We start from the raw sequence: 25,943 nt of genomic DNA, 5'->3' as shown, positions 1-25,943 counted from the left end.
AAAAAAAAAAAAAAAAGCTTTCTATCATTTGGAAGAAGATCTGAAATAATAATTAATATTAGATTCTATTAAAGCAAATATATGTGTAAAATTACAGAGTAACTCCTAAATGAATAGAAGAGGAAAGCATAACTTTCAAGTCAGTAGAAAGAAAAAAGTGAACAAAGAAAATTGATCATACCAACAAAGGAAAATTATGGAGAAAAAGCATAGAAAATCTGAATAAATAGCACAAAATAAGATGGCAGAAATGAATAAAAATACATTGATAATTGCAATAAATGCAAATGGATTATTTGCTAATTATGATAGCGATTGTCAGACTGGATTCAGCAACAACAAAATCTAGCCACATGCTCTTATATGACACACATCTAAAACAAATATATGCAAAGTTTGAAATGAAAAGAACAGGAAAAGATATATCAAAGAAATACTCACTGAAATAAAGTTAGTGTAGCTACAGCAATATCAAACAAAATGGATTATATACAAAAAGTATTACTAGGGATAGTGTTACTTTCTAACAGTAAAATGAACAACTCCTCAGGAAAATATTACAATTCTAAGTTTGTAAGCACACAGCCTCCAAATACAGGAAGCAAAAGCTGTCACAAATTCAGGGAGAAATTGACAAATGCACAATCTTGATATGAGATTTTTAACACCTCTTTAGTAGCTGATTGTTCCAAAGGCAAAAAGATGGTAAGCCTTAGAAGTCATAAACAAAGTCATTGATAAGCTTGATTTTACAGCTCTAACTAGATCCTACACCAATATTAGAATATATGTACTCTTTTAGGCAAACATGGAACATTTTCAAACATCTATTGCACACTTGGCCACAAAGCAGTCTCAGAAAATTCTAAAATATCAACACCACATACTACATTCTCTGACTATAAGGCAAAACTCAAAAGCAAACTGGTAACTCATATAAAAGATTTGCATTTAGAAATTAAAAAGTACTTTTAAATAACCTCATGGATGGAAAAGGGAATCATAATGAAAATTAGAAAATATTTTAAAGTTGCAGCCATTTTCACATGGAGGACTGGCCAGCACAATTTGCCTTTAGAGGAAACTAGCAGATTCGTTTGGGAAAACTGCTGACTAGTTCACCAAAAGTCAATTCACAGAACGACCAGATAGCCAAAAGCCAAATACGGTGAAAGCTAAACCACTGAGTATCAATTTGCTAAACGACCAATTTAAATTATAGATTTTTTTTTTTTTTGAGACAGAGTCTTGCTCTGTCACCCAGGCTGGAGTGCAGTGGTGTGATCTTGGCTCACTGCATCCCCAACTCTGCCTGCTAGGCTCATGCAATACTCCCACCTCAGCCTCTCAAGTAGCCGGAATTACAGGGGTGGACCACTCCACCTGGCTAATTTTTGTATTTTTTTGTAGAGATGAGGCTTCACCATGTTGCCCATGCTGGTTTGGAACTCCACGCTCAAGCAATTTGCCAGCCTTGGCCTCCCAGAGTGCTGGGATTACAGGCAGCAGCAGCCATGCCTGCTCCCAGCAAGGATTTTTTAAAGATGTGTTTCATCTCCACTCTTGCCTTTGTCTGTCCCCAGAGCCACCCAATAAACCCGCTTCAGGACTGGACTTCACAACTATTTTTTATCACACACACAGGGACTGAGGTTAATACAGATGCACCAGGTCAATGGTGCAACTAAAATTTGTGGGGTGGGAGTGCCAGGAAATGTCTCCAGAATTTAAATAATTGGCCATGCAGCAAATTTCATGTTGGTGAACGGCTTTTAGTGACTGATGGTCCACAAACGGGGCAGGAAGCCTAGCCAGGAAGTGGAAGTTTGAATCAAAGAGGTACCAAGAATCTGCACACGTGAAAAGGTGTATCTTTCTTGAATGGAGATTTCTTTATGAAAGTATTTAAGGCAGGGGTCCCCAATCCGCAGGCTGTGGACCAGTACCCGTCCTGGCCTGTTAGGAGCTGGGCAGCCCAGCAGGAAGTGAGGGGCGGGCAAGCCAGGAGAAACTTCATCTGTAGCGACAGCGGCTCCCCATGGCTCGCATTATCTCTGAGATCAGCCTCCTGTCAGATCAGCAGGTGCCGGATTCTAGTAGGAGCCAGAACCCTGTCGTGAATGTGGGATGCAGGGTGAGCACTCCTCAGGAGAATCTAATGCCTGGTGATCTGACGTGTAACAGTTTCGTCCCAAAACCACCCCTCTCCCTGTCCATGCAAAAATTCCCTTCCACAAAACTGGGCCAGGGCCCAAAAGGTTGGGGACCCCTGGTTTAGGGGATTTTAAAGTTTAGGGATCAAGGGCCAGAGGGTGGGCGGTGGAAAGGAGCTGGGAGCAGGAACACATTACTGTGAGGGGCCCGCCTCACTTCGGCACGGAGGTGGGACCCGGCCAAAATCCCTGGCGGGGACTTACTCTGAGGGCTGTGGCCTGTAGGGCTCTTGAGATGAGATGTTGGACTTTTAAGTTTTCCCTTTTCGCGAGGTGGGGCCCTGGTGATATCCCCAAGTCCTTGTTCAGTACACATGCCGGTCCTGTGTCTAAGGTGTCTCGGGTATGACTGAGGAGGCTTTGCCCGGGTGGGCGTGCGCCTTTCCTCGGAGACCGGGTCAAGGGGTGTCAGCATCGTACCCCAGAATTCTAGGAGGTGATCACAGCCGGCGCGGCTGAGCTGGGAATTCCCTTTCCTTTTCTCGGATATTGCCTAGGCAGAGCGTGGGCCGCAGGGTCTGGACCGGCTTCCAAACCTAGAGCAGCGTCTCCTCTGCTCGGGACCCCAGCCTCCCCTTCCCCTCCAAGCTTCTGCTTGGCACAGCAGGCTCAGCCCCGCAGGCCCCCTTCCCGGAACCTTCTATAAAAATGACGGGGTCCTTCTCCAGACAGGAAAACCAGACTCGCTGCGCCTCGCCCGCACCCGCTGAGCGCCCAGCTCTCGCCACGTCCGCCCGGAGCAGGCCTTCAGAGTTCGGGAAATGCAGGGGGAGGCGGAGGAGGGTGGGACCCGCTTCCTTCCAGCATCACACGTTTATTTGAGGCCTACTACGTGCCGGGAATAACTGGGTTTACCACACCAGCAAACAGGCACGCAAAATGTGACACGCAGGTAGGTCACGGCTGTGGCGAGCAGGGGCGCCGGCGACAGATCTGAGGACGCGCGGCGGCCTGGCCCGGACGGACCCTCGACCCCTTCCACTCCGGGTCGGGTTTCCTGGACCGCAGCCTCTGGGAAAGACGGGTTCCTTTTCATCCCCAGCATCAGCCCCTGGCACATGGGATGCGCTCAGTGCTGGCTGCGGGAAAGAATGGGTGCTGCGCGGCGCTCACCAGTGGACTTGCACGCCCACCGCCGGCCCGGCGGGTCTTGGCGCCCAACCTCTGCTCGCAGCTGTGGGCGGGGATAAGGGCAGGGGTAGGGACTAGGCCGCAGCGGGGTCCGCCCCACCCCTCGTTTCCCTCCCCGCTCCTGTCCCCGCCCCCCGCTTCCGGGCCGGTGCCGCGGCGCATTCTGGGAAGTGTAGTCCGCTCCTACGCCGGCCGGGCCGCCGCGGCTGGGGACTCAGGGCTGAAACGTGACCACCCACCCAAGGATGCGAGGCGCGCGGGGCGGCCTCAACGAGGCTGGGGGCGGGCCCGGGCGCGCTCATTCCCGCCCCTCCCCCGCGGCCCAGGGCCCCGCCTCCTCCTGCACCGACCCGGGCCGCCGCCTACGAGGGTCGCGCGCACCCGCGGCTGGCGCCGCGCCGGAAACCGAGGAGTGGCGGGGAGGCTGAGCCCGGGGATGGCGCGCAAGGTAAGGCAGGCGGACGCGCGGACCCCTCGGCGCAGTGCGGCCCCGATGGCCGCTAGGCGGGAAAGAGCTGGGACCCCCCAACTTCGGGATGGGCTGGGCGGCGCAGGGCAGGCCTAATGCTCGGGGATTCGTGCCGGGAAGTTCAGGTCCTCGGACAACCTCCCGCCAGCTCTCCGCCCCCGGGTACCCACGTCCCAGTATCCACCTGGGGAAACCCCCTCGGCGTGGCTTCTGTCATTACAAGTTATCCCGGTAGGGTGGGCAGGAAGGCCTTGGAGGGAGAGAGTAAATCTCATACTTCTATTCTTGGTGGAATCCTGGATCCCGGGGGGATGGGAACGTGGAAATGGGGAGAAACAGAAGATAGAACGAGCCCCAAGTTTTGTCCTGGACAGCCTCCAGGTAAGATGTTTAGATCCGAGAGCTGAAGGGAGAGCCCCAGGCTGTGACAGCCTGGGCACCGTTTGGGCTGGGTTGTGTGTGGGCTGTAACGATGCCAGGAAACTCTGGTGCTGATACCAGCGGGGAGCTGCTGCACGTCTTTCTGGATGGACACCTGGAGCCAGTTCTGCGACCATGGTGGCTCCTGAACTTCGGCCAGTCTGAGGTCACCATGGATGGGGGGTAGTGTGTGACTAGGCAGAGCATACACTGTGCCAGGCCCTTGGCATCATTAGTGCTCCCAAGCATTTGGGGAGAAGGGAGAGGCCAGGCAAATTGGATGTTGTTGGGCAGGGACAGTCAAGTGTCCTTTTCAGGGCTGGCTGCACAGTTAAGTAGCCCAGGGACACCCTGGCTGAGACATGCCCGTGGCCCCATCCTAAGGCCTCCCCATACCACATACCACAGTTTCCTGTTCTGTAAAATGGTGAGTTTGGGCCACTGACCTTTCAGATCTGATGTTTGGGGAGGGGAATATCTGCACGCCACATAGCTTCACGGAAAAGGTGGCCAGGAGTGACCTTGGGGAGTGGTAGGTTACAGTCAGGTGGAGGGGAGCAAGGAGGACTCCCAGAAGCCCAGGGGGATGTGAGCACAGCCTCCAGGTTGAGGGGTCCTGGGCCAGGGTCTGATCTGGGAGCCGGAGCCTGATACCCACTGGGAGAGCAGGTGTGGGCTGGGGAGGACCCTGAGAGAGGGACAGGTCCAGCAGCCACTGAAGCTGCAGTTTTTGTGCTGGGCTAGTGACACAGTGGAAGGCTGTGTTAGGAGGACCGGTGTGCAACCATGAGCTAGGAGGCTGCCGGGTTACAGCCCCCTGGATCAGCCCAGAAAGCTTTTCTCTATTGGTTGGAGAACAGAGGTGAACTGAGGCCTCAGGAGGAAGTCTGGTAGTGTGTGGGCATAGCCAGCCAATGGTGGCCTTCCTCCTCTCAAAGACGAGTATTGTGGCCCAGTATTTGCACACTTACACTTGCTTTCTCCTTCACATACAAAACCCTCACTCTTCCTTTGCTTTTTTGGGGCAGAGGGAGGCCACTGGCGGAAGCGCCTACCCTGGCCACAGTCAGTTCTCATTCGCATTTTATAAGAATTTGGTCTCAAAACAGCTTGCCTTGAGGCTGAGATGGTGAGAGGCCTGGAAAGCATCTCTTAGGATTCCTGGAAGAGCGGGGATATATTTAGCCTGGAGCAAGAGGCACCGGTGGTCAGGAGCAGTGTGTGGAAGAGCTCAGCTGGCGGGGCAGACCTGCAAGTGGGCGTCAGCAGACAGGCCTGGTTACAGTATTACTAATCATAGCACTTAGTGTTAATAGTCCCTGCATTGGTTCCAGGCACTCTTCCCATATTTGTTTTGTCTTCACAACATCTCTATGAGGTAGGTTGTTATGATCCTGATATTACAGGTGAGTTCACTGAGACCCAGATGGGTTAGGTTTGACTGAGGTCTCATAACTAATATGAAACAAGGCAGGGATTGGAATTCTGGCAGCCTGGCTCCTGAGGCCAAGCCCCAGTCACCATGCTCTGCCCCATCCTCTGGGTCCAGAACTTCTTAACAGCCACATCAGGCCAGCAGTGGTACCAATGGAACCAGCACAGCTGGTGTCGTGTTCTTACCTAGGGCTCAGACCTGCCTTGCCAGCTCTGTGTTGAGCCACCTAAATGTCATGTGGGAGCTCTCTGCCTGGCATGAACCAAAATTCCAGACTCCCAGAAGGAAGGCAGGGGTGTGGCACGCACCAGGTTGTTTGCGCAATCTAGGCCTCTTGAGCCACTCCCATCATTTAGGAAATAGTGGGAAGCCTCCTGGCACCTAAGTGCCTAGAAGCCAGCCCGGGGCCCTCCTGCCAAGCAGGCCTTGCCTTCCTAAGGACAGTGGTCTAGAGCTGCTCTGTGAGCTCTTCTGCATAGACCCTGGTGTTGGCTATATTTTCTCTGTTCCAAGATGCCAGGAAGAAATGTAAATGACTCTTTGAGAAAAGTTTTGGAGGGTGTCTGAGACTGTTCCTGAGAGAGAGTGACCATACCTGGGTCAGAGCCACAGAGGTTTGCTCAGGGAGAGTCTGCACATCAAGGCAGGAGGTGAAGGCCATGGGATCTCACTGCCCACGGGCCTCTGGGCCGCAGGCAGGCAGTCACAGGAGGGACTGCCCCTTGCACTGGTAGGTGTGACTGCATGGAACAGGGATGGTTTTGTTTTGTTTTGTTTTTTGAGATAGAGGCTGGAGTGCAATGGCATGATCTCGGCTCACTGCAACCTATGCCTCCCAGGTTCTAGTGATTCTCCTGCCTCAGCCCCCCAAGTAGCTGGGATTGCTGGCGCCCACCACCACGCCTGGCTAATTTTTATATTATTAGTAGAAATGGGGTTTCACCATATAGGCCAGAAGCCACCACACCTGACCCGGGACGGTTTTTAGAAACGCTGACTTTGACGGGCGTGGTGCCTCACGCCTGCAATCCCAGAACTTTGGAAGACCAGTGTGGGAGGACCACTTGAGCCTAGGAATTCAAGACCAGCCTGGGCAACATAGTAATATCCTGTCTTTATTAATTAATTAAAATCACTGCCCTGAACAGATGAAACAAGTGGTGAATTATCCTTGCTTTATTAGGAGCATTTTCATTTTCTTCAAGAATTCATTCTTATAAATAAATAGTTTCACATTCATTTCTCAACATGAAGGACCCTTCCCATAATTTACCTCCTGTTTGCTTAATTTGCACAGTTAATTTTTGCCATAATCTTAAATTCAAGCTTATTGATACTGGTCATTTTCTAGTGTCTGATGGCCACGTTAAAGTCCACTGAAGGACCATTTTTAAAGAAACTTAGACAAAAATGGTCCTGTTATTTTAAAAAGCCACAGGGTAGGAGGAGGTGAGTACAGAGACCAGGAGATGGGATACAGAGTGTAGCAGACCCCGGTGACCCAAAGCTTCCAAGGGCGGCCCCAGGTTTCTTCTGAGCACTTCTCTAACCCGCACACAAACTAGGTGAACAATGCAGCGTATTCTTTGATAGCTCTGCAGGCCTGGAGCCCCCACGTCACAGTGTGGGCAGGGCCACACTCCCTCGCAAGGCTCTGGGCAGGATCCTTCTTGCCTCTCGTGGCTTCTGGTGGCCCTGGGCATTCCTTGACTTGTGGCGGCATCACTGCAGTCTCTGCCTGTCTTCACACAGCCTTCTTCTCCCCGTGTGTCTGTCTCTGTGTCTCTTCTGATAAGGATATGAGTCATACTGGACTAAGGGACCCCCTACTTAGGAGTATGACCTAGTCTTAACTAATTCCCACTGCAGTGACCCTGTTTCTAAATAAGGTCCTATTTACAGGCATAGGGGTTAGGACTTCAGAGTGTGTCTACAGGGACGCAGCTCACCCCCAGCACTGTCTCCTGAGGGGATTCCTACGTGTCAGACCCTGCCCCGGGCTCTGGCTATTCTCCTGCTCCCCAGCATGCACCTGGAGGCCCGGGCAGGGTCGCTAGGTGCAGGGACAGCTAGGCTGGCTCCCCTGGGATGGAACAACCAACCCCCCCGGAGACTGTGCCTGCAGGTGTCCATCACCTTCAAGGACTTGGCCGTGCGGTTCTCGGAGGAGGAGTGGCGGCTCCTGGAGGAGGGGCAGAGGGAGTTCTACCGAGACGTGATGCGGGAGAACTACGAGACGCTGGTGTCTGTGGGTAAGGACGGGAGGCAGCAGCACATGTGGCAGGAGCGGGTGGGCGGTGGCAGGGAGGCCACGGTCCGTGGGACGCGGCAGCCTTAGTCTTTCCACTTGGGGATTGTTCACGCTGCTGCTGTTCTGCATCCCTGGGCTGGGTTCTACGTACAATTAGGTGGGGGTATGCGGTGGCCTCTGAGGTTCCGGCCACTCTGTGGTTCTTTGAGTGTAAGTGATCATGTGAATGTGCACAGACACGCAGTGGCCTGGGCTGCTCCGTGGCCGTGTGCAAGGCGGGGTCACTCCATTTCCAGGGCCACAGTTCCCTCTTCTTTCCCAGGGACAGCTGAGCTGCTCCCCCTCTCTGCTTTCCTGTCACCCCCAGAGCCTGGAGGAGCTGTTGGGGGAGGAAGCCACACTGATGAGGGGCAGGAGCCTGCTGGTTGCGGAGGTCTCCAGGGTAAGTTATCTGTCAGACTTCTCCTCCCACACACAGGTCCTCAGCCCCTGGCAGTACACAACCTCAGCCTGCCCAGTTCAGCCTCCCACCTCCCTGGCTCCCCTACCGCAACCTTCTGGACTTCTACCCCTCATGCCTCTGGGCCGGAAGGCTGTCATGCAGAGAAGCACTCAGAGTAAGCCTGGGGTCACCCTGGAAAGTGCCTCTTGCCTCAGGCCTCCTACCTGCCACCACCCTGAAGCCTTATCCCAGCCACCCCTGCAGAACCTGCCCACAGCTCCCAAAAGTCCTGCCACAAGGCTCACTTCCCAAGACCTCAGATGGTGGATGTGCTCCACTGGCTCAGATTGGGTGAGGCTGGGCATTTAGGGGGTGCCGGGAAAGGCAGAGAGCCCAGATGGTGGGAGCGGTGTGGAAGCAGCCCGCCTGGGCATCCCCCTGGGAGGCAGAGAGATTAACGAGTAACAGAGAACAGAAGAGCCCTGTTACCCAGGCCCTGGCCCCGTGCCCTGGCTTTCCCTTGGCCAGGGCGCCTGGCCTGAGCCCAAGTCCTCGACATCTCACGAGACATGGTGTCTCCTCTGGCTACTCCTCCTGTGGCTGGGAGGATTATGTGGGATGCTGGCTGTGAAACACACACATAGGTGTGAGTGCTGAGCAGCCGCAGGGGCGCGGGAGTCACTGTGGTCTCTCCACAGAGGGACAGCCCCGGCACAGCCTGCACCTCACCGCCCTGGTACAGCTGGTGAAAGAGATCCCAGAGTTCTTGTTTGGGGAAGTCAAGGGTGCCATGGACAGCCCCAAGAGTGAGAGCCAGGGAGCCAGCCTGGATGAAGAGCAAGCAAGCCCCGAGGGTAAGTCAGATAGCGGAGGCAGTACACACAGCCTCCTCTGCACTCCCCACGATGAAGCACAAGTCCATGGCACTGCACAGTGTGTGGGCTCCCAGGTACAGGCGGGGAGGCAGAGTCACCTGCTTTTCCTCATGGCCAGGCCGTGTGCTGCCCTTGGAGCACATGGGCATAGCTGTCGAGAGGGCAGCTCTGACTTTTTCATGGTGGTTTCTGTGTGGCTTTGTCACCCCCCATGCCCTGTGGCCCTACTCAGAGCCCAATGATGACAACACATAGATGGCTGACATCCTGGTCATTGTTAACAGCACATGGCAAGGAAGGGACCCAGAATGTGACAGTGTGACCATGTTAGGGACATCTTACCAGCTGTTGTCTTCTCCCTCTTTCCTGATAGCAGCTGTGGCAAGGGAGCCTTGCCCTCTCCGAGGCCTGCTCAACTGCCTTCCGGACGGCCCTGCCAGCCAGTCCCGCCTGGCCACCACACCCACTGACAGCTCGTGCTCCAGTGGCCCACCTGGTGATGCGGTCCAGGGAAGTCCTCTCCCTACCAGTGAGTCTGACACAGCAGGGACAGGGACAACCAGCATTTCAAGAGCCCTGAGCATGGCATCAGGGGACCTGGAGCCTATGCCCTCTTCACTTTTTTCTAAGACTCAGTTCCTCTGTTGCTGCATTCTCTTGTTGACAAAGTACCCCAGGGAGCAGGATGTGTTTAGCCTCTGGTGTAAACACCAAAGAAGAGGCGTGATGCCCGGTCCCTGGGAGGCTCTCACCCCGCCCCGATCTCCGAGTACTTTGTACACAGAAAGCTCCGGCAGTTTCTAGCACGCAGACCCGCGGCAGGCAACAGTCGCATGCTTGTGTGCACTGGCCTGACCTCAGATCATCTCATCACAGCAACCCTATCAGCAGAGCAGGGCAAGGGGAGCTACTTGGATTTCTCTGGGGTCACGTTTTATTTTTAAAACTTCTCACAAATTTTGCATTTGTCTAACTTTTTATGAAAAATAATTCAAATTAAAATGGAATAAAATTGTCACAGGCGGGGAGGCAGAGTCACCTGCGGTTCCTCATGGCCAGGCCATGTGCCCTCAGAGCACATGGGCATAGCTGACGAGAGGGCAGCTCTGACTTTTTCATGGTGGTTTCTGTGTGGCTTTGTCACTCCCTGGAAACATACCCCATTGAGCTGTGGTTTCATCTGGTGTCCAGGGGTTGTTGGGCACACTTGCTCCGGGGCTCTGTGTGCCCCGGTCTGAGAAGCATGAGTCTGAGATTGTGGCCTACATGTCCAGGTTGCCGGCATCACTTGCTGAGCCAAATTTGGAGGCTGGGCTTGGGGAAGGGTCTCGGGTGTTCACAGTGAACCAGCAGTCTTGCTGTTTACAGTTAAACCAGAAAGAACCAGGGAAAGGCCCTCAGCCCTCCTGGAACAGGGACTTGGGCAGCTGGAGAGGGCTGTCCTCTACGGGGACCAGATCTGAGGTGACTCCTGGAGTCTGGAGCTGGGGCTAGAAAGGCCCTCCTGTCTTCTCCTGCAATAGGAACTGCCAATAAACCATGGCTTACGAGGAAGGAAGGCCCAGGAGCCCCTGGCAGGGAGCCCAGCCCTCCCACCCTTAGCCCCGGCAGGAGGAAGAGCCACGGAGGGCAGGAGAGAGGGACCTCACAGGCTGGTGAGAGGCGGGCTTTCCTGAGGGTCATGGCGAAGGGGAGGCCTGTTTAGTTCACACGAGGAGGGCATGCTGCTCCCCGTCCTGGCCTGGTGGCAGCTCCACAGACATATTCTCATGGGTGGGAATCTCAGCTGCCCAGAGCCCTGAGTGCCTGCTGCAGCCCTGGGCCCTGTCAGGACTGCACTGACCTCGGCCAACCTTGTGTGTGCCACAGGAATTACTCCTGGGAACAGCCCCTTGCAAGGCCTCATCAACTGTCTGAAGGAAATCCTCGTGCCTGGGCCCCAGCACCCCGAGACATCCCCAGCCTTCCTACCGCCTCTGCCCAGCCTGGGCACGTCCAGGCCATCCAAAGCAGACCTGGGGCCGGGGAGCCCACCCTGGGCAGGTGAGTGCTGGAGTCTCAGGCCAAGGCCTCTGAAGCTTGGTTTGCATTTCAGCAGCGATTCCTCCTGCTCCAAACTGTCTCCCTGAGGAATTGTTACCAGCTTGGCCGCTACTGTGTTGCCATTGTCACCTTTCCGGAGCCAGGTGGCTCTCTTAAGGCCAGCGTTTGGTTAGCTGGGAAAAGGAAACTTGGAAGCAGGCTTTGCCCTGGTTTCTTCATGTCCTTTCCCCCTCCCGACCTGAGACCCGAGGGGAAGAGCTGCAGAGCTCATGTGTCACTTTGCATTGATGCCAGGCATGATGCATGGGGTGGGCTTGGGCTCTGGGCAGCGTGGTGTCGGGGCCAGGGCACGGGTCAGACCCTGAAAGGCTGCTGACGTCTTGAGCCTTGGCCGTTCCCACACACAGGGTCGTGGTGAGCTTAACTGCAGTCATGTACTTACTGTACAGCTCCATCCTCCTCCGATGTAAGTTCTGCTTAGGACCCACAGAGCGGTCTCGAGCAGTGACCCCGACAGCCCACTTTCCTCAATTTGTCCTCAGAGTGATGCCTTATGTCTGCCTTCAGGGCGACTTCTATGCCTTCCCTCTTTGCCCCATCCAGTTCTGGTGGGTGCGTGGACCCAGGCACAGAGAAGACAGTGGCCCTCACAAGACTCAGTGAACCGCTGGAAGTTCCTCATCTTCAGAGTTGTTCCTGTGCCCTTCTAACTTGTCCCCTGTTTGTTGTTTGTCATGAAGGCTGAGGATACTGGGCTCCGGGTGAAAACGTGTTCCTTTTTCCTTTAGTGAAGACAGAGGCAGCTTCAGGGGACTATCCCCTCCAGGGTCTGCTGAACTGTCTGAAGGAGCTTCCCGAGGCCCAGGCCAGGCATCCCAGTCCCTCAGGAGTGGGGGACCCACGACTACAGGAGGATCCAGGGGCCTGGAAAAGGGGTTCTGGAGGTAAAGCCTTCTCACTGGGCTGGGAATGCCCCCATACGTCCTCCATGACCCTGCCCCAGGCAGGGCGATAGGTGGCCCCCACCATAGACACTCAGGCCCCCACACTGGCCTATCAGGGAGTGGAGCCAGATGCAAGGGATCCCCACTGTGTAAATGGAGTGAGCTGTGTAGGAGGGGCTCGGCCAGCACTTGAGAATTCTCAGGCTGGCTCTTAGAGGAAGAGCTGGACGTTCCAAAAGGAAAGTGGGGAGGGAGCAAGACCAAGAAAGCGAGGATGGAGTTCTAACCCAGCAGACACGCAGCTCATCGTGATTTAGGGTTCCTGTGTGTTTGAGCCAGGTTGGCATAACTGAAATTTGGGGTTCCTGCTACATGTGTGAGGGCTGGGAACCCCAAATCCTAATTATGCCCACCCAGCCCACACATGGGTTCATGTTTCCGTGCATGTCACCTCAGCTTGTTACTTCTCAGAACAAAGCCCTGGGCAGCTGGGTGGAGTCAGGCATGCTGGCCATGGGGAAAGACATGACTGGTGCTGTCCAGGGACTTAAGGCCTGGAAGAAACCTCGGAGGCACCCCAAGGGGCCATGGTAGGGGAGGAGATGTGTGACTCAGTCTCTCTGCTGGTGATTGACAAGTGACAGAAGTCTAAGCCAGTGACTGCCGTGGAGGCACAGGGCTCTTGGAAGCCCCTCCTAACCCTATAAAGGCTTCAAGGGACTCTCAAGGCCAGTTCAGGCCTGAATCCTGGGCTTCCTAGTGGCCTCTTCCTGCAGGGTCTGGACACCTCCTGACCCCCCCTCCCCATCCTGATCCTGGAGCTGGTGGCCAGGTCTCTGTGAAGATGGAGAACAGCTGGGTCCAGAGCTCCCCAGGACCCGCATCTTGTCAGCCTGGCAGGCAGTCCCTCAGCCCCTCTGCCACGAGAGACACCAGAGGAGTCCCTGGGGCCAGCTGGGGCCCTGAGGCTGAAGGTGAGGCCTGGGGTTGGCTGAGGCTCAAGGTGAGTCCTCGGGTTGGCAGCGGCTGAAGGTGAGGCCTGGGGTTGGCTGCTCCGGTGGTCCTTACCATGGGCTTGTCAGTCCCTGGCAAGGTTACTGCAGACTCCAGGAAAGCAGCTGTCAGCAGGGAACTGTCCCCTGGCCTTCCTTCCCAAGCAGTGAATCCCTTCCTCCAGGTCCTCCTCAGCCCAGGCCCTTGCCCAAGCCCCCTTGCCTTGGACCTTCACTTTGCAGTGATTCCTGGCCCCAGAAGCTGGCCCTGCTGACATGTGTCCCTCCTCACTCCCCTCCTATCTTCACGCCTTCCAGGGAGCGGGGTGGGGTACGAGAGCAGATCTGTTCCCCACTGAAGGGTTTCTTGCCTGGGGGGTCCCAGAGCCTGGTGCAGGACTCACCACCCCGCAGAAAGCACATCAGGTGCAGCCACCACGGTCCTGTTGGGCAGGGTTGGGGTGTGTAGGAGGTAGTGACCGGGTGCTCTCCCATCCCAGCTGCCGGTGCCTCAAGCTCACCGCTGGAAGCCCTGGAAGCCTGTCTGAAGGGCATTCCCCCAAGCAGGCCATCACCTTCGCAGCCGCCGGCCACCTCTTGGTCACAGAACCCCCAGCCAGGAGACTGTGGGTCTCAGAGGACTGAACTGCAGCCCCACAGATCACACAGTGAAGGTAGATTGTGGCTATGGGTGGGGGGTGGCGTGTCCCTGGGTGGGCTGCAGAGGCAGGTGCTGAGACTGTAGGGTCATTGTCTTCCCCGCCTCTTGAGGCACAGGCCCACTCACTCCTCTAGGTCCCCTTTCATTCTCACCCCCAAACAGCTGCTCGCATTTGGTGACAGCCAGTGCAGATCTTCCTGCCCTACTTCCTTCTCAGAACTCTCCAGTCACACAAGACTCACTATGGGGCTTCTGTGGGGAACATGCCGCAGGAGTTTAATCAGTACCATAGGGAAACCCTAGTGGGAGATACTCAGGACAGGGTCTTCTGGTGCCCGTGCACTCCAGGGCCCAGGGGTCTCTTCTCCAGTGAGCCCCCCAGTGACCACAACTGTGCTGTTCCCTGCAGAAGTGACCAGGGAGCCTGTTCTGCCTCTGGGCCTGCAGGGCTGTTTGAGAGATGGCCCCTCCCGGCCCCTGGCCCCCCGGGGAACCCCCACCAGCTTTTCCTCATCCAGCAGCACCGACTGGGACCTGGATTTTGGGAGCCCTGTGGGGAGCCAGGGGCAGCGGCCTGGAAAAGGTGAGCTGGGCCAGCCCAAGGCTGGGGTTCATCCTGGGGACTCACCGAGAGGACTCAAGACATCCCCTGCCCGGTTTCTCTGGCTTGACTGGGTCAGACCCCTATGCCAGTGCTGGGAGCAGAGCCAGGGATACTGAGGCAGGAGCACAGGCGGGACTTATCTTAGGCGGGTTGTGGGAGCTGAGGGTGGAGAGGGGGCTCCGTTTTAGTGACTTGTCTCAGGAGGGACAGGATAATGTCTAAGATTTCTTTTAAAGTCTCTTTTTGGGCTGGGCACAGTGGCTCACACCTGTAATACCAGCACTTTGGGAGGCTGAGGCAGGAAGATCAGTTGAGGCCAGGAGTTTTGAGACCAGCCTGGGTAACACAGTAAGACACCATCTCTATAGAAAATTTAAAAAATTATCTCGGTGGAGGGGCACATGCCTTTAGTCCCAGCTACTCAGGAAGCGGAGGGATCACTTGAGCCGTGGCGTTTGGGGCTGTGGTGAACTATGATCACACCACTGCACTCCAGCCTGGGTGACAGTGAGACCCCATCTGATAAATAAATAAATATAACAATTTCCTTTTGCATTGAATTCCTTACCCTAGCCACAAAGAATTGCCTGTAATATGAGACTGACCTCCAGCTTAGGAAAATGTACAGTGAGGTTCATGTCAGAGACACTTGGGAGTGTGTTTGGTGACCTGTGCTTCCCTGGTCACTCCAGTGGAGTCATTGCTGCAGACTTGGGGCTCTCGCGGGACCCTCAGCATCCCCTCTTGGCCTTCTTCTTTCCCCCACCCGAAAAACCCGAGTCCTCTTTGTCTGAGTTGTCCTGTGGACCTAGTCCCTCCACGCTTGCCTGTGTTCTGGCTGCAAACATATTTCCTGAACAGGCGTCTCGCTGCAGCCACGGCTCTAGCCAGGCCTGTGGGGCCTGTAGAAAAGGCCTGGGACCTGCCAGCATCCACAGCAGCCTGAAATCCCAAGCCCCACTGTGGATTAACCCCTTGGGTGTGAGGCATTTTCCTCAAAATGCAACTGACTTCATAGGTAATACAATCACATAGCTTCATTCAAAAGCTAAAAAGGTTATGTGGGAAAAAAGAAGTCTTCTTCCCTTGTCTGTCCTCCAGCCCCTCCTGCCACTGCTGTGAGTTCACTGCCCTCCTTCTCCTCACAGAGGGCAGCATCTATATATGTCCCCTCCAGTCTTTGTCATCAGCCTTTGTCTTTGACCTGTTTGTATACGTTCATATTCCTTGGCCACCAGCACCAGTTTCTTCTTTCGAACAGCAGCATGGTATTCGGTAGCATGCTACATGCATCCTGCTTGTTTTCTACGTAACCCAAACTGCAGGAAATTTCACACTGCCTTTCAGAAGCTTCCAGCCACCTCCCGGCTCCCTCTGTTGCCCCAGAACTCAGCGGATGTGCTGTGGAGAAAATGCATGCGGAGGTCCTCTGCCTTCCACCCTGCCCTTCCAGCCCATGGACATTCAGAAGTTCTGAGGATTGCTCTCTCGCCCTATGCCTGGGCCCAGAAGCATGAGCAGACACCTCCAGGAAAGAGAGTGGCAGCACTGTCTGCCCCATAGGAAGGGCTCTCCTCACTCCAGCGATGCAGTCCATCTAGTTCCCGTTATTCGCGTAGCTGTCACTGGAAATAGGATGTTTGCGGCATGTTTAGTTCTTGCTGAGTTGAAGCTGCATGTGTGTTGGCCTGTCCTGGCCCAGATGCGAGGGGGCCTGTGGTGTTCCCCTGCTGTGAGTGGTGAAGGAAGCCTTAGCACATTCCATCTCCAGGGCCATCCCCTGTGCTGGCCACACTGGATGTGTCGTCCCTCACAGTGGTGGCAGCTGGGTGTGCTCAGGAGGACTAGAACCCACATCTGTGGCCAGTGTCCTCATGACAGCTGCAGACCGAACTTCTGTGTGGGTGGCCAGACAGGTCCGGCTTCTTCCACGGCAGCCAAAGCAGGGCCACCCCTGAGCCAGGGCTGACAAGTCCAGTGCTCTGTACCTAGCACCCCCACAACCCCCCTTCGCTGGACACAGCAGAAGAGGGGAGGCTTCTGCGGTTCGCAGAGATTGAGCTACAGCCCTCATCTGCGAACGCTTGCTCTTCACAGGAAGCCCACCGGGAAGCTCCCCGCTGCAGGGCCTGGAGAACTGTCTCAAGGAGATAGCCGTTCCTGTGCCGTGGCCTGCCTGGCCCTGCTCCTCAGCAGCAGACAGGGGACCGAGGAGAGCAGAGCCCAGGACCTGGACAGCAGACAAGGAAGGTAATAGTGGCTGCCGGGGCCCTGCACGTAGACAGGGCATCTCCGAGGATGCCCTGGGTGCTGCACCTGTGGGCTCACATCCCCACCTGAGCCAACATGGTGCTCTGGAAACAGGCCTGGGCAGAGCCATATTGGAGGCCAGAATGCCAGATAGTCTGTTCAGCACACATGTGCAGACCTGCTGGCATCTGAGCGACGGGGACGGGGACGGGGACGGGGACACCTTAGCACCACTCTCTGTGGCTCCACAGTCCCGGCTGGAGCTGGCTCCTTGAGGCTGAGTGTCCTTGTCCTGGCCGTGCTGGCCCCATGTGTCTTAGTGTCTAGGCACCAGTCTCTGAGCCCAGGGGTCCATGCAGCTGGGTCTGGGAACAGAGAGGTTTTGGAGGGTTCGGGTGCTCCCAGGAACACAGCAGGCTGGGTGTTTCCCACTCCTGATGCTGGTGTGACTGAGAGCCCAGCAACAGCAGAAACTGTTCCCTGTCCCTTCTGTGGCAGTATGAGGCTGACACAGTGGGGCTGACAGGCCTTCTGGTTTCTCTTTAAAACAGGACTGAGGGCCGAGGCCTGTGAGTCAGCCCGTCTCAGGCAGGGTGGGAGAGAAGCGCCCACCCGGAGCCTCCATCTGGCCAGCCCACAGGTGTTCACCTCCAGCTGCGTCCCTGCCTGCCACCAGCGGGGGCTCAAAGACCCCAGGGCCACCAGGCCACGAGTGTGGAGGTGGCTCCCTGAGGGTGAGCTGGCACCTGCCCTTGGTGCTGACAACCACGCTTTAGTTAAAGTGTTTGGCAAGGAAATAGACTTCCCCTCTCGGTCCCTCCATTCCTTCCCCACGTCCCATCCTTTCCCCAGAGGACAGAAGCTGGTGCCAAACAGAAACTAAGATTCACTAAACAAGAAGATAAAGTGTCACAAAGTGACAAGAAGTGGGGGCGGGAAGATCATTGTGTCCATCCATCGGGTTTCTCCAGTGGAGAAGCTTCTTGGGGGCTCCCGCCGTCCACTGCTGCTTCTTGGTTTAACTTACAGCAGGATTCCTTCCTGGATCTGCTGCAGGGCTGGTGGGATGCCTTTGCTGAATACATGCGGTGTTGCTGACCCTCCCGCCAGATGAGGGCGGGCCCCAACAGAACCCCGCCCTTGGGCTCCTGACCGCTGTGAGATACTTGGGTGCAGGGATGGCACCTCCCGGGGGGAGAGGCCGCCTGACCTCTGAGACCTAGGCCTGGCTAGAACCTGACTGCTAATGGCTTCCAAGGACTGGAGATTTCCGGAAAGTTCGCCGGCAGACTTTCCAAAGCTGCTGGGGTCCTGGCCAGGCTCTGGCTTCACTTTAGTCCTACTTCTATGGCAGGAGAGGGAGCCATTTAGAGTCCCCCAGAACTCATGTTGGGTGTGGGCTGAGCTGAAAGGGGCCGGTTCTGTGTGCCCAGACACTAAGGCAGAGGCCTGGCTCTCTTGAGGCTGATGACAGAGCACTCTCTGGTCCCCTGCCCAGGGCCTGCCCCCAAGCCCTCCCCGCTGCACTGTCTGGAGAGCGCCCTGAGGGGGATCCTGCCTGTGCGGCCCTTACGCTTCGCCTGCGTGGCAGGCACCAGCCCCAGCCCCAGCCCCGGCTCCAGCTCCAGCTTCAGCGGCTCTGAAGGAGAAGACCCGAGGCCAGAGCCTGAGCTCTGGAGGCCGCTCCTCCAGGGTGAGCCTGTGCGGGGAGGGAGGACGGCAGGGTGTGTGCCAGGGCACTGGTCATCACTCTGATGCCAGCTTTGTTTGTGGTATTAGAGAGGGACCGCCTTCCCAGCTGTAAGCCTCCTGTTCCTCTGTCCCCATGTCCCGGTGGGACTCCCACTGGCAGCAGTGGCAGCAGTCCTGGTGAAGACCCCAGGAGAACAGAGCCCAGATACTGCAGTGGCCTTGGTGCAGGTGAGCCTGGGGTTTCCTGAGGGGCTGCCCATGCATCCCCCAGAGGGCCAGGAGGCCAGACTGGATCCTCTGAGTCCCACCTGTCACTTTGCCTGGCTCTTGCCAGGGAGTCTTGTACATTGGCAGTGCTTTAGTTCCTTGTAGGGTGAGCTGTGTCCAAGAGGAAGGGCAGGGCTGCTGGTGTGCTGGTGAGCAGCTGCAGGGAGGTCTGGGCCACCTGCTTGATGCCACATACACGGCGTATACATTTGCTAATATACACACCTGTGTGTAGACAGATATGGATGTGTTTATACAATAATAGTGTATGCTTTTAAAACTTGGCAATCAACAACAAAAGTCTCAAGTGAGATTTCCCCACCTGGGGGACGTCTTTCCTAGCATTAGGAAAGCTAGAAATGCTGCCTGCTACCCCAGGCCACCTTGCTTCTCAGTCTCACTGTGACCCACTGTTTGCTCCCAGCAGGAAAAGCAGAAGGTGGGACAGGAGACAGGTCCCAGTTGCCTGGGAGAAAAGAGAGTTTAGAGGGTACCTGCTGGCCTGGCCCCTCAGGAGTGCTGGAGGACAAGGGGGAGGAGGAGGGAGAAGCAGTGGTGGAGGAGGGGGAGGAGGATGAGGAGGCCAGAAATGGCCAGGGGAGGGAGCTCTCCCCAACTCCTGCCTGGCTCCATTGCAGGCCCTGGCCCTGTTCTCTGTAGGCCCAGGCTGTACCACATTCCTCACTACCCGGTGGGCCTGGTGGAAAATGGCAGAGTGGGCTGGGTGTGGACCAGGATGCCCCCACACGCCCTTGGAAGTCTCACTGGGGCAGGACTCGCAGATCAGAAGATCAGAGCCCTTTCTCCCAGCTTCCTCCCCAGCCGCCGCCTCCTGCCGGAGCCCCCTTCAGACAGGGCAGGAACACCACACACATGGACCACAGTGTGGTGGCTGGCTCCCTTCTTCCCTTCTGGCCCTTCCACCAGAATTAGGCTCCCTCATGGGTTGGGTGTCCGTCTTCCATCTCATTTCCCCATTGTTTAAAAGCTGAGAGGTTGATATTCCAGGGTATGTCAGAATGGCTCTGGCCAAATGATCGCCTCCCTGCCCCAAGGTCTCTGTGCTCTCTGCAGGTGCAGCTGGGGATCCCAGCCCTGTTTCTCGGCTGGAGAAAAGGCCTGGGCCCAGGGTTGGTGAAGCGTCCAGAGGCCTGGAGCCTGGACACGGAAGACCCAGAGTTGCAGGTGAACTGGTGGCTTCCCCCATTCCCTCTGCACGGGCCAGGACCCAGAGTCCCAGCTTGGCGAAAATAGCCTTTCAGGTTTTGGGTCATGGGTAGGAAGGTTCAGCCTGCATATTTCATTTCAGTGTTTATTATAGAACCAGTTAGATTTTCATAAAAGCAGACACACCTTTTAGAGGTGGAAACTGAGAAGTGATGAATCAAAGTTTGGGGTTTGAGGGGACTTTAGAGAATAGGTGAGGAAACTGAGGCCAGGATGACCTGGCCACGGTCATTGTGAGAGCGTTGGCTCCATGTCACACACCTACCCCTACGGACCCATGGTGGAGACATGCAGGGGGCTGGCACCTGGTGCCCTGGGTCCCTCGGGGACAGCCCCACACCAGGAGCTTTCAGTGTGGCCTGCAGCAGGTGCTCTTATTGGTTTAGGGTGTTGGCTTCTGTCCCAGCGCCACTGCTTTGCTGAGAGCTCTGAGCTGCCTGGGGCCACCCAGCCTCCTGTCCTCTGTATATGTCCTGGCTGGGGTCTCCAGGCCAAGAACTTGACCAAACAGTGGTTGGGTCCTTTACCTACTCCAGTCTTCACTTTTTCCTGGGTTTAAAGCCCTGGAACGTGCTGGAAAGAGAAGGGCAGAGCCATAGCTGGGGGCTCAGAGAAACGGGGAAGACACCATCTCTGCACCCAGCCTGGGGCTGAGCAGAGTGGGAATGGCAGGGGCCTGGCCAAGCCTTCCTAGTGGTTTGCCCAGGGTTGGGACCAGCTCCAGGGGAACTTAGGGTGAAGGATTAGGTGACCTTATATATATATATATATAAAAAGCTTATGACTTTATGACTTAAATTCCTATGAATCTGTAAATTCTGAATAGGGAGAGTAAAGGCAAAAGGGGGTGGGAACCCTTGTGGTTTGCCTGTAGCCAATAGCACTGAGTACTGGAGTGGCCTAGGGTCACCCCACAAGAAATGTGCAGGAGACCCTTGGCTGGCCTGGCCTTCCTGGCCCATCTCCTGGATGGTCTGCACGGCCTTGGCCTCATGCTGTCCTGGGTGGTCTGGGCCCTTCTCACTGACTCCCAGGACGGGGCTGCCATGTGGTCTCATCAACAACACAAAGACCCCCCAATTCCTAGAGGGTCTAGGAAAGCCTGGTTACCACGAAACCCCAACCTGCGGTTATCCTCCCTATCAGTTTGTGGAACAGCCAGGAGACGTAGCCAGTTTTCATGTCATAAGCATTGGCATCAGTGTTCTCAGGCCCGACTCGCCTTCCTTCCCTTCTGGAAGCAGGGCCTTAGAGGAGGCAGGGTCCTGAGCGCCCTAGTTCAGGGTACTGCTGGGGAGAGACAGGTCCTTACAGACCAGGAACTCTGACCGGTCCTTGCTCTGGTTTTAGCCAAAACCCATGGGCAGCTGCTCCCCCAGGGCCTACCTGAGCTGCCCCGTGAGTCTCCCCCTCCGGAGCTGCCCCCTCTGGAAGCCGCACCTCCTGCTTTGCCAGCCGTGTCCCCGCAGCCGCCGTGCCCCTGTGGGAAGCCCCTACAGCAGGAGCTGCACAGCCTTGGTGCTGCCCTCGCAGAGAAGCTGGATCGGCTTGCCACGGCGCTGGCAGGCCTGGCTCAGGAGGTGGCCACCATGAGGACCCAGGTGAATCGGCTGGGGAGGCGCCCCCAAGGCCCTGGGCGGATAGGCCAAGCTTCCTGGATGTGGACCCTCCCTCGGGGACCTCGCTGGGCTCATGGCCCTGGTCACAGACACCTACCCTACTGGAGGCAGAAGGGCCCCACCAGGCCTAAACCAAAGATTCTGCGCAGCCAGGGAGAGGGCTGCAGGGCTGGTGACCGGCCGGGACTCTCCAGAGGGACCACTCACCGGGCACCTCTGCTGCCTTCAGACGCTCCGCCGGCAGAAGCTCCAGGGCTCCACCGCAGCCCTTCCCAGCAGCTGCGGTCCTCCACACCCAGCTGCCACACTGCGCCAGCGGCACACTCCCTCCTGGGACATTCCGGGGGCCGCCAGAGCCCCCTTCCTCCTTTAGTGCCTGCTGCCTTACCTCTGCAGGGAGCCTCTCCTGCCACCAGTGTGGATGCAGACGTGCCGAACTCGGGAGTGGCACCAGCCGGGATCCCAGACCTGCCCAAGGAGCCAAGCAGCCTGCTGGGAGGAGTCCCGAGAGCTCTCCAGGAGGAACTGTGGGGCGGGGAGCACAGGGACCCAAGGTGGGGGGCGCATTAATGGCATTCCTCATCCCCACCTCTGCTTATTCTTGCTGAGGGTACAGTGGTGTCGTGGAAGCCCCGTCACTCCACCCCAGGCCACCCTCCCAGGAGACACAATCTCTCTTCCTGTTGCTGGGAGCCCTGCCCTTTGTCCCAACTGTGCAAATACCCCAGGTGCTGTTTGCTCGGGAGGCTGCTGTGGGGGTGACTTGCTCAGCCTCTGTCTGGCCTTCTTGGCTCAGATTCAATCCAACGCTGCTTCCCTCCCCGTCCTTCCCACTGGAACCGCCCAAGCTTGTAGGTGTATGTTGTGCGCAGGCCATGTGCGCCCCACACATGCAGGGGTTGCCCCACACAGCTGGAGCAGCCAGGAGAGTGCCTCCTAATCACCAGCCATTCCTGATCCCAGGAGCCACGAAAGGCTGGTCTCTTGCCTTCTTGGAGTAAATATGGGCACAGGTTTCATTTGGCAGAACTCGGCCCCTTGGTCTAAGCTGGACTTAACCCTGTGGATTCTGAAATTAAAGAAGTGAGTAGCTAAGGAAGGGCCTGCCTCTTGTAGAAGGGAGCTCCAGGGGGTCCACGCCAGGCGGGGCTGGTTGTGCCACCACACGCTGCCGCCTTTCCCAGACATCCTTGAGAACTTTCAAGAGTGTGCCAGGAAGGGCGAGGGAATTCCCACAGGACTCCCAGGGCACATACTCTGTGAGTCCCCTGTGGCTGCCACACAGAGGACCTCTGACTGGGCAGCTTCAACAGCAGCACTTGCTGTCTCTGTCCTGGAAGCCAGAAGTCTACAGTCCAGGTGTTGTCAGGATCGGTTCCTTCTCTGGGCTGAGAGGGGGGATCTGCCCAGGGCCTCTCCTTGCCTATAGATGGCTCTCTTCCTGTTCAGATGGTGTTTTCTACACATCTGTCTCCAAATTCCCCCTTCATATCAGGGCTGCAGTTGTTTGGGGTTGTGACTCACCCTAATGAGTTCATTTTAACCTGACGACCTCTCTAAAGAACCCCTCTCCAAGGGAGGTCACATTAAGAGGTACTGGAGATTAGGCCTTCACCATGTACACTTGGGGAAGGGCACGGTTCAGCCTATAACACACCGGAAGGACTGGGCCAGTCTTGGGTTTGTCTTGGGAAAAGGCATGACCAGGTGTTGCTAGCCCACTTCTGTGCTGGTGACCGGAATGTGTCTTCTCACAGTCCCCTCAGCTGGCGCTTGGAGGTGCATGGGAACCGGCCTGGCTGTCATTCCCTCAGCATCTTCCCAACAGGCAAAGTGCAACCTGTGTGCCCCAATCCCTCATCTGACCTGAGGCGGCTTCAGGAACTGTGTGTGCACCTGTTTCCTGGCAGGGCCAGCCTGGTGTGGGCTGCCACACTTGGCCCTGCCTTCAGGTCCCTGAGGAGCCTGGGATACAAGCACTGTGGCCTGGGGCAATGCCAGCTGCCCACCTTGACTACAGGAGCAGTGCCTTGTGGCTGCAGGGCCCGGTGTGTCCCTAAATAAAGGGCCACTGGGGACACACCTGGAGCCTAAGTGCCCTGCAACTGAGCAAGGGGCTTGGGAGCTGAAGCCCTTGCCCTTAGCTGCCCTGTGGAAGCAGCAGGGCAAGGACACTAGGCAGAGGGGAGTACCCATGAAAGACTGAATATCACAAAGGGGCGGGAAGATGCTTTCAGGTCTAGAGTGAGCCCCGAGGTGACTGGAAACAGATCCTAAGGTCATGCAAGTAGTATGTTTAAATGCAGAGGCTCTTCACTCACAGCCAGGCTTCCACGGAATTGGGGAGAGAAAGGCTCTAGGCTCCCCCGGCCTGAGGGGCTCTCCTTATGATGATAGGCAGGGAACATGTTTCAGGGGCACAGCGAGGGGTGGGACACAGTTTCACAGGAGAGTTGAGAAGAGAAACCACCCATGTTCTGACTGGCTGTGAGGAGAGGACTCGTGCCCACCCCTGCTGCAGCTGGCCCAGTCCCATCCTGCCTGCCTGTATCCCATTCTCTCCTTTCACTTCTAAGCCGGGGCCACTGGGCTGTCGGCTCAATGGGAGAGGGACCACCTTAAGGTGTGGCACATTCAGGTGGTTTTGCTTTGCTGGCTTCACAAACAGCCATCACACAAGCCCTAGCTGACAGGCACAAATGAACAAATGAGTGTGGTGCTGTCACAGTTAGGCAGACCAACCAGCAGAGCTGGGAAGAGAGCTTGAGCCTCACTAGTGCCAGCACTGATGCCCCCTCCTGGCCTTTGCCTGCTAGGACAGATGCGGGTATTCAGGACAGCCTGGTCTAGGTGGTCCAGATCCAGTTGAACTGTATAAGTTTGAAATTGTTCTAAGAATATGGATTGTAAGGTGTAAGTGGTAAGAAGTCCCATGGTCTGCAGCCACGTCCCTCCCACAGAAGCCGGCTTCTAGGTCTAGGTCTGTGTCCCACACAGAGCAGCTGGGAGAGCACGTCCTTCTGACCACCAGCCATTCCTGATCCCAGGAGCCACGAAAGGCTGGGCTCTTTCTTTCTTGGAGTAAATATTGGCACAGTTTTCATCTGGGAGAACTCGGCTCCTTGGTCTAAGCTAGACTTACCCTGTGGATTCAGAAATTAAAGAAGTGAGTTGCTGAGGAAGGCTCTGACTCCTGTAAAAGGGAGCTCCATGGGCCCACATCGGGCTGGGGCTGGCTGTGCCACCAGCATGCTGCCTCCTCTCCCAGGCATCCTCTAGAACATTCGAGACTGTGCCAGGGAGGGTCGGGGGAATTCCCACAGGACTCCTGGGGCACACACAGGATCTGTCCGCAGTCACTGAAACGCCTTCTAACATCAGTGATTCAGTGGGAAATCTAGATGTGTGTAGGTCTTCAATACTGTGCCCGTCTCCTTTAAGAACTGTATGTTGTGGCTTGGAAGAGCAAATATGGTCGCTTTGATGGGTGAAACTGAAGGACCTTTTTGAACCCAAAGGAGTTCCAGGGGTTGGGATTGGGGACAGAGAAGGCTCCAGGTCTGCTCACCCCATCCTGGAGGGTGGCTGGCCAAACAGGTCCTGGCTGACCTGGGCGCAACCTTCCCAGTGTGCCAGTCAGAGTCCCCCAGCAGGCAGCAACATGTGAAGGTTCTGCTTCAAAATACAAATGAATGGGCTCCTCATGTCCCTATGATTTCCTGCCATCCCCAGGAAACCTAATGAAAGGGAGGCTGGCATGGGGGGTGCAAGGACCACAGTTCACTGTTCCCTCTGAGGGTTCTTGGTCAAGAGCACCAGGCATGCTGTTGCCCTTTGTGTGGATTTGTGTTCTGGATGTGGCTCCTATGCAGAACCTACAGATTTTATCTCATAAACCATCTTGATAAACTTTGCTCTTCGCTGGGAGCCCATAATCCATTTAAATGTAGTCGAATGACGGATCCGTTTAGGCTTGAACAGACCTTCTTGCTTTGTGCTTTTTGTTTGTCCCACCTCTTCTGAGGGGCTTTCTCTTTCCTGCCTTATTTTGTATTAACACTGTTGTGGGTTTAAAAAATCATTCCATTTTTTCCTCTGCTGGCCTCAACATGTAAAGAACTAAAAGGAGAAACACATATATTCACAATCATATTTGGGAGGTTTTAGCATATCTTTCTCAGAAATTGATAGAACAAATCAGGAGGGATGTAGAAGATTGGAACAGGCTCCTTAACATTATTGGCCTGATTGACGCCCATACATGAGAGTGCACCATGGGGCCGGGCGCAGTGGCTCACACATCTAATCCCAGCACTTTGAGAGGCCGAGGCAGATGGATCATTTGAGGCCAGGAGTTTGAGACCAGCCTGGCCAACACAGTGAAACCCTGTCTCTACAAAAAATACAA

General features: G+C 55.8%; 1 protein-coding gene and 1 long non-coding RNA gene across 13 annotated transcripts; one reads left to right on the top strand and one right to left on the bottom strand.

Annotated features, from left to right (window-relative positions):
• Positions 1 to 3,549: 3,549 nt before the first annotated feature.
• On the top strand, positions 3,550 to 25,233 carry KRBA1 (KRAB-A domain containing 1). 12 transcript variants are annotated; one of them, XM_037735816.1, is made up of 18 exons: positions 3,550 to 3,792; positions 6,214 to 6,398; positions 7,794 to 7,920; positions 8,242 to 8,361; positions 9,060 to 9,215; positions 9,610 to 9,765; positions 10,760 to 10,891; positions 11,106 to 11,279; positions 12,068 to 12,223; positions 13,000 to 13,197; positions 13,716 to 13,889; positions 14,286 to 14,459; positions 16,578 to 16,730; positions 17,282 to 17,464; positions 18,229 to 18,423; positions 18,510 to 18,650; positions 19,764 to 19,874; positions 21,267 to 23,812. In XM_037735816.1, the coding sequence occupies exons 3-18, from the start codon at positions 7,887 to 7,889 to the stop codon at positions 22,103 to 22,105; spliced, it is 3,096 nt and encodes a 1,031-aa protein (XP_037591744.1). In that variant the 5' UTR covers positions 3,550 to 3,792; positions 6,214 to 6,398; positions 7,794 to 7,886; the 3' UTR covers positions 22,106 to 23,812. The 12 variants fall into 12 exon arrangements, with proteins under 12 accessions (XP_037591744.1, XP_017376429.1, XP_017376442.1 ...); XM_037735812.1 differs by lacking the exon at positions 3,550 to 3,792 and adding an exon at positions 3,802 to 4,194; XM_037735819.1 differs by lacking the exon at positions 3,550 to 3,792 and adding an exon at positions 3,802 to 4,194 and having other exon boundaries at positions 7,781 to 7,920.
• LOC108298267 lies at positions 19,975 to 21,721 on the bottom strand. Its single transcript, XR_001822509.1, has 2 exons — positions 21,633 to 21,721; positions 19,975 to 20,489 (listed from the first exon to the last, which is right to left on the bottom strand). It is a non-coding gene; the product is annotated as an uncharacterized LOC108298267 (long non-coding RNA).
• Positions 25,234 to 25,943: the final 710 nt, after the last annotated feature.

This window comes from Cebus imitator, unplaced genomic scaffold (assembly GCF_001604975.1).
Source record: "Cebus imitator isolate Cc_AM_T3 unplaced genomic scaffold, Cebus_imitator-1.0 Scaffold20, whole genome shotgun sequence".
Taxonomy (NCBI): domain Eukaryota; kingdom Metazoa; phylum Chordata; class Mammalia; order Primates; family Cebidae; genus Cebus; species Cebus imitator.
This window is presented reverse-complemented; position numbering and strand designations above follow the sequence as displayed.

Bases quoted from the DNA above. Each gene is read 5' to 3' on its own strand.
- KRBA1 (XM_017520935.2), top strand. From the start codon at position 7,695: ATGCACCTGGAGGCCCGGGCAGGGTCGCTAGGTGCAGGGACAGCTAGG. The intron at 7,921-8,241 runs GTAAGGACGGGA...CTTCTTTCCCAG, and splicing joins CGAGACGCTGGTGTCTGTGG to GGACAGCTGAGCTGCTCCCC. The intron at 19,875-21,266 runs GTGAACTGGTGG...CTCTGGTTTTAG, and splicing joins CGGAAGACCCAGAGTTGCAG to CCAAAACCCATGGGCAGCTG.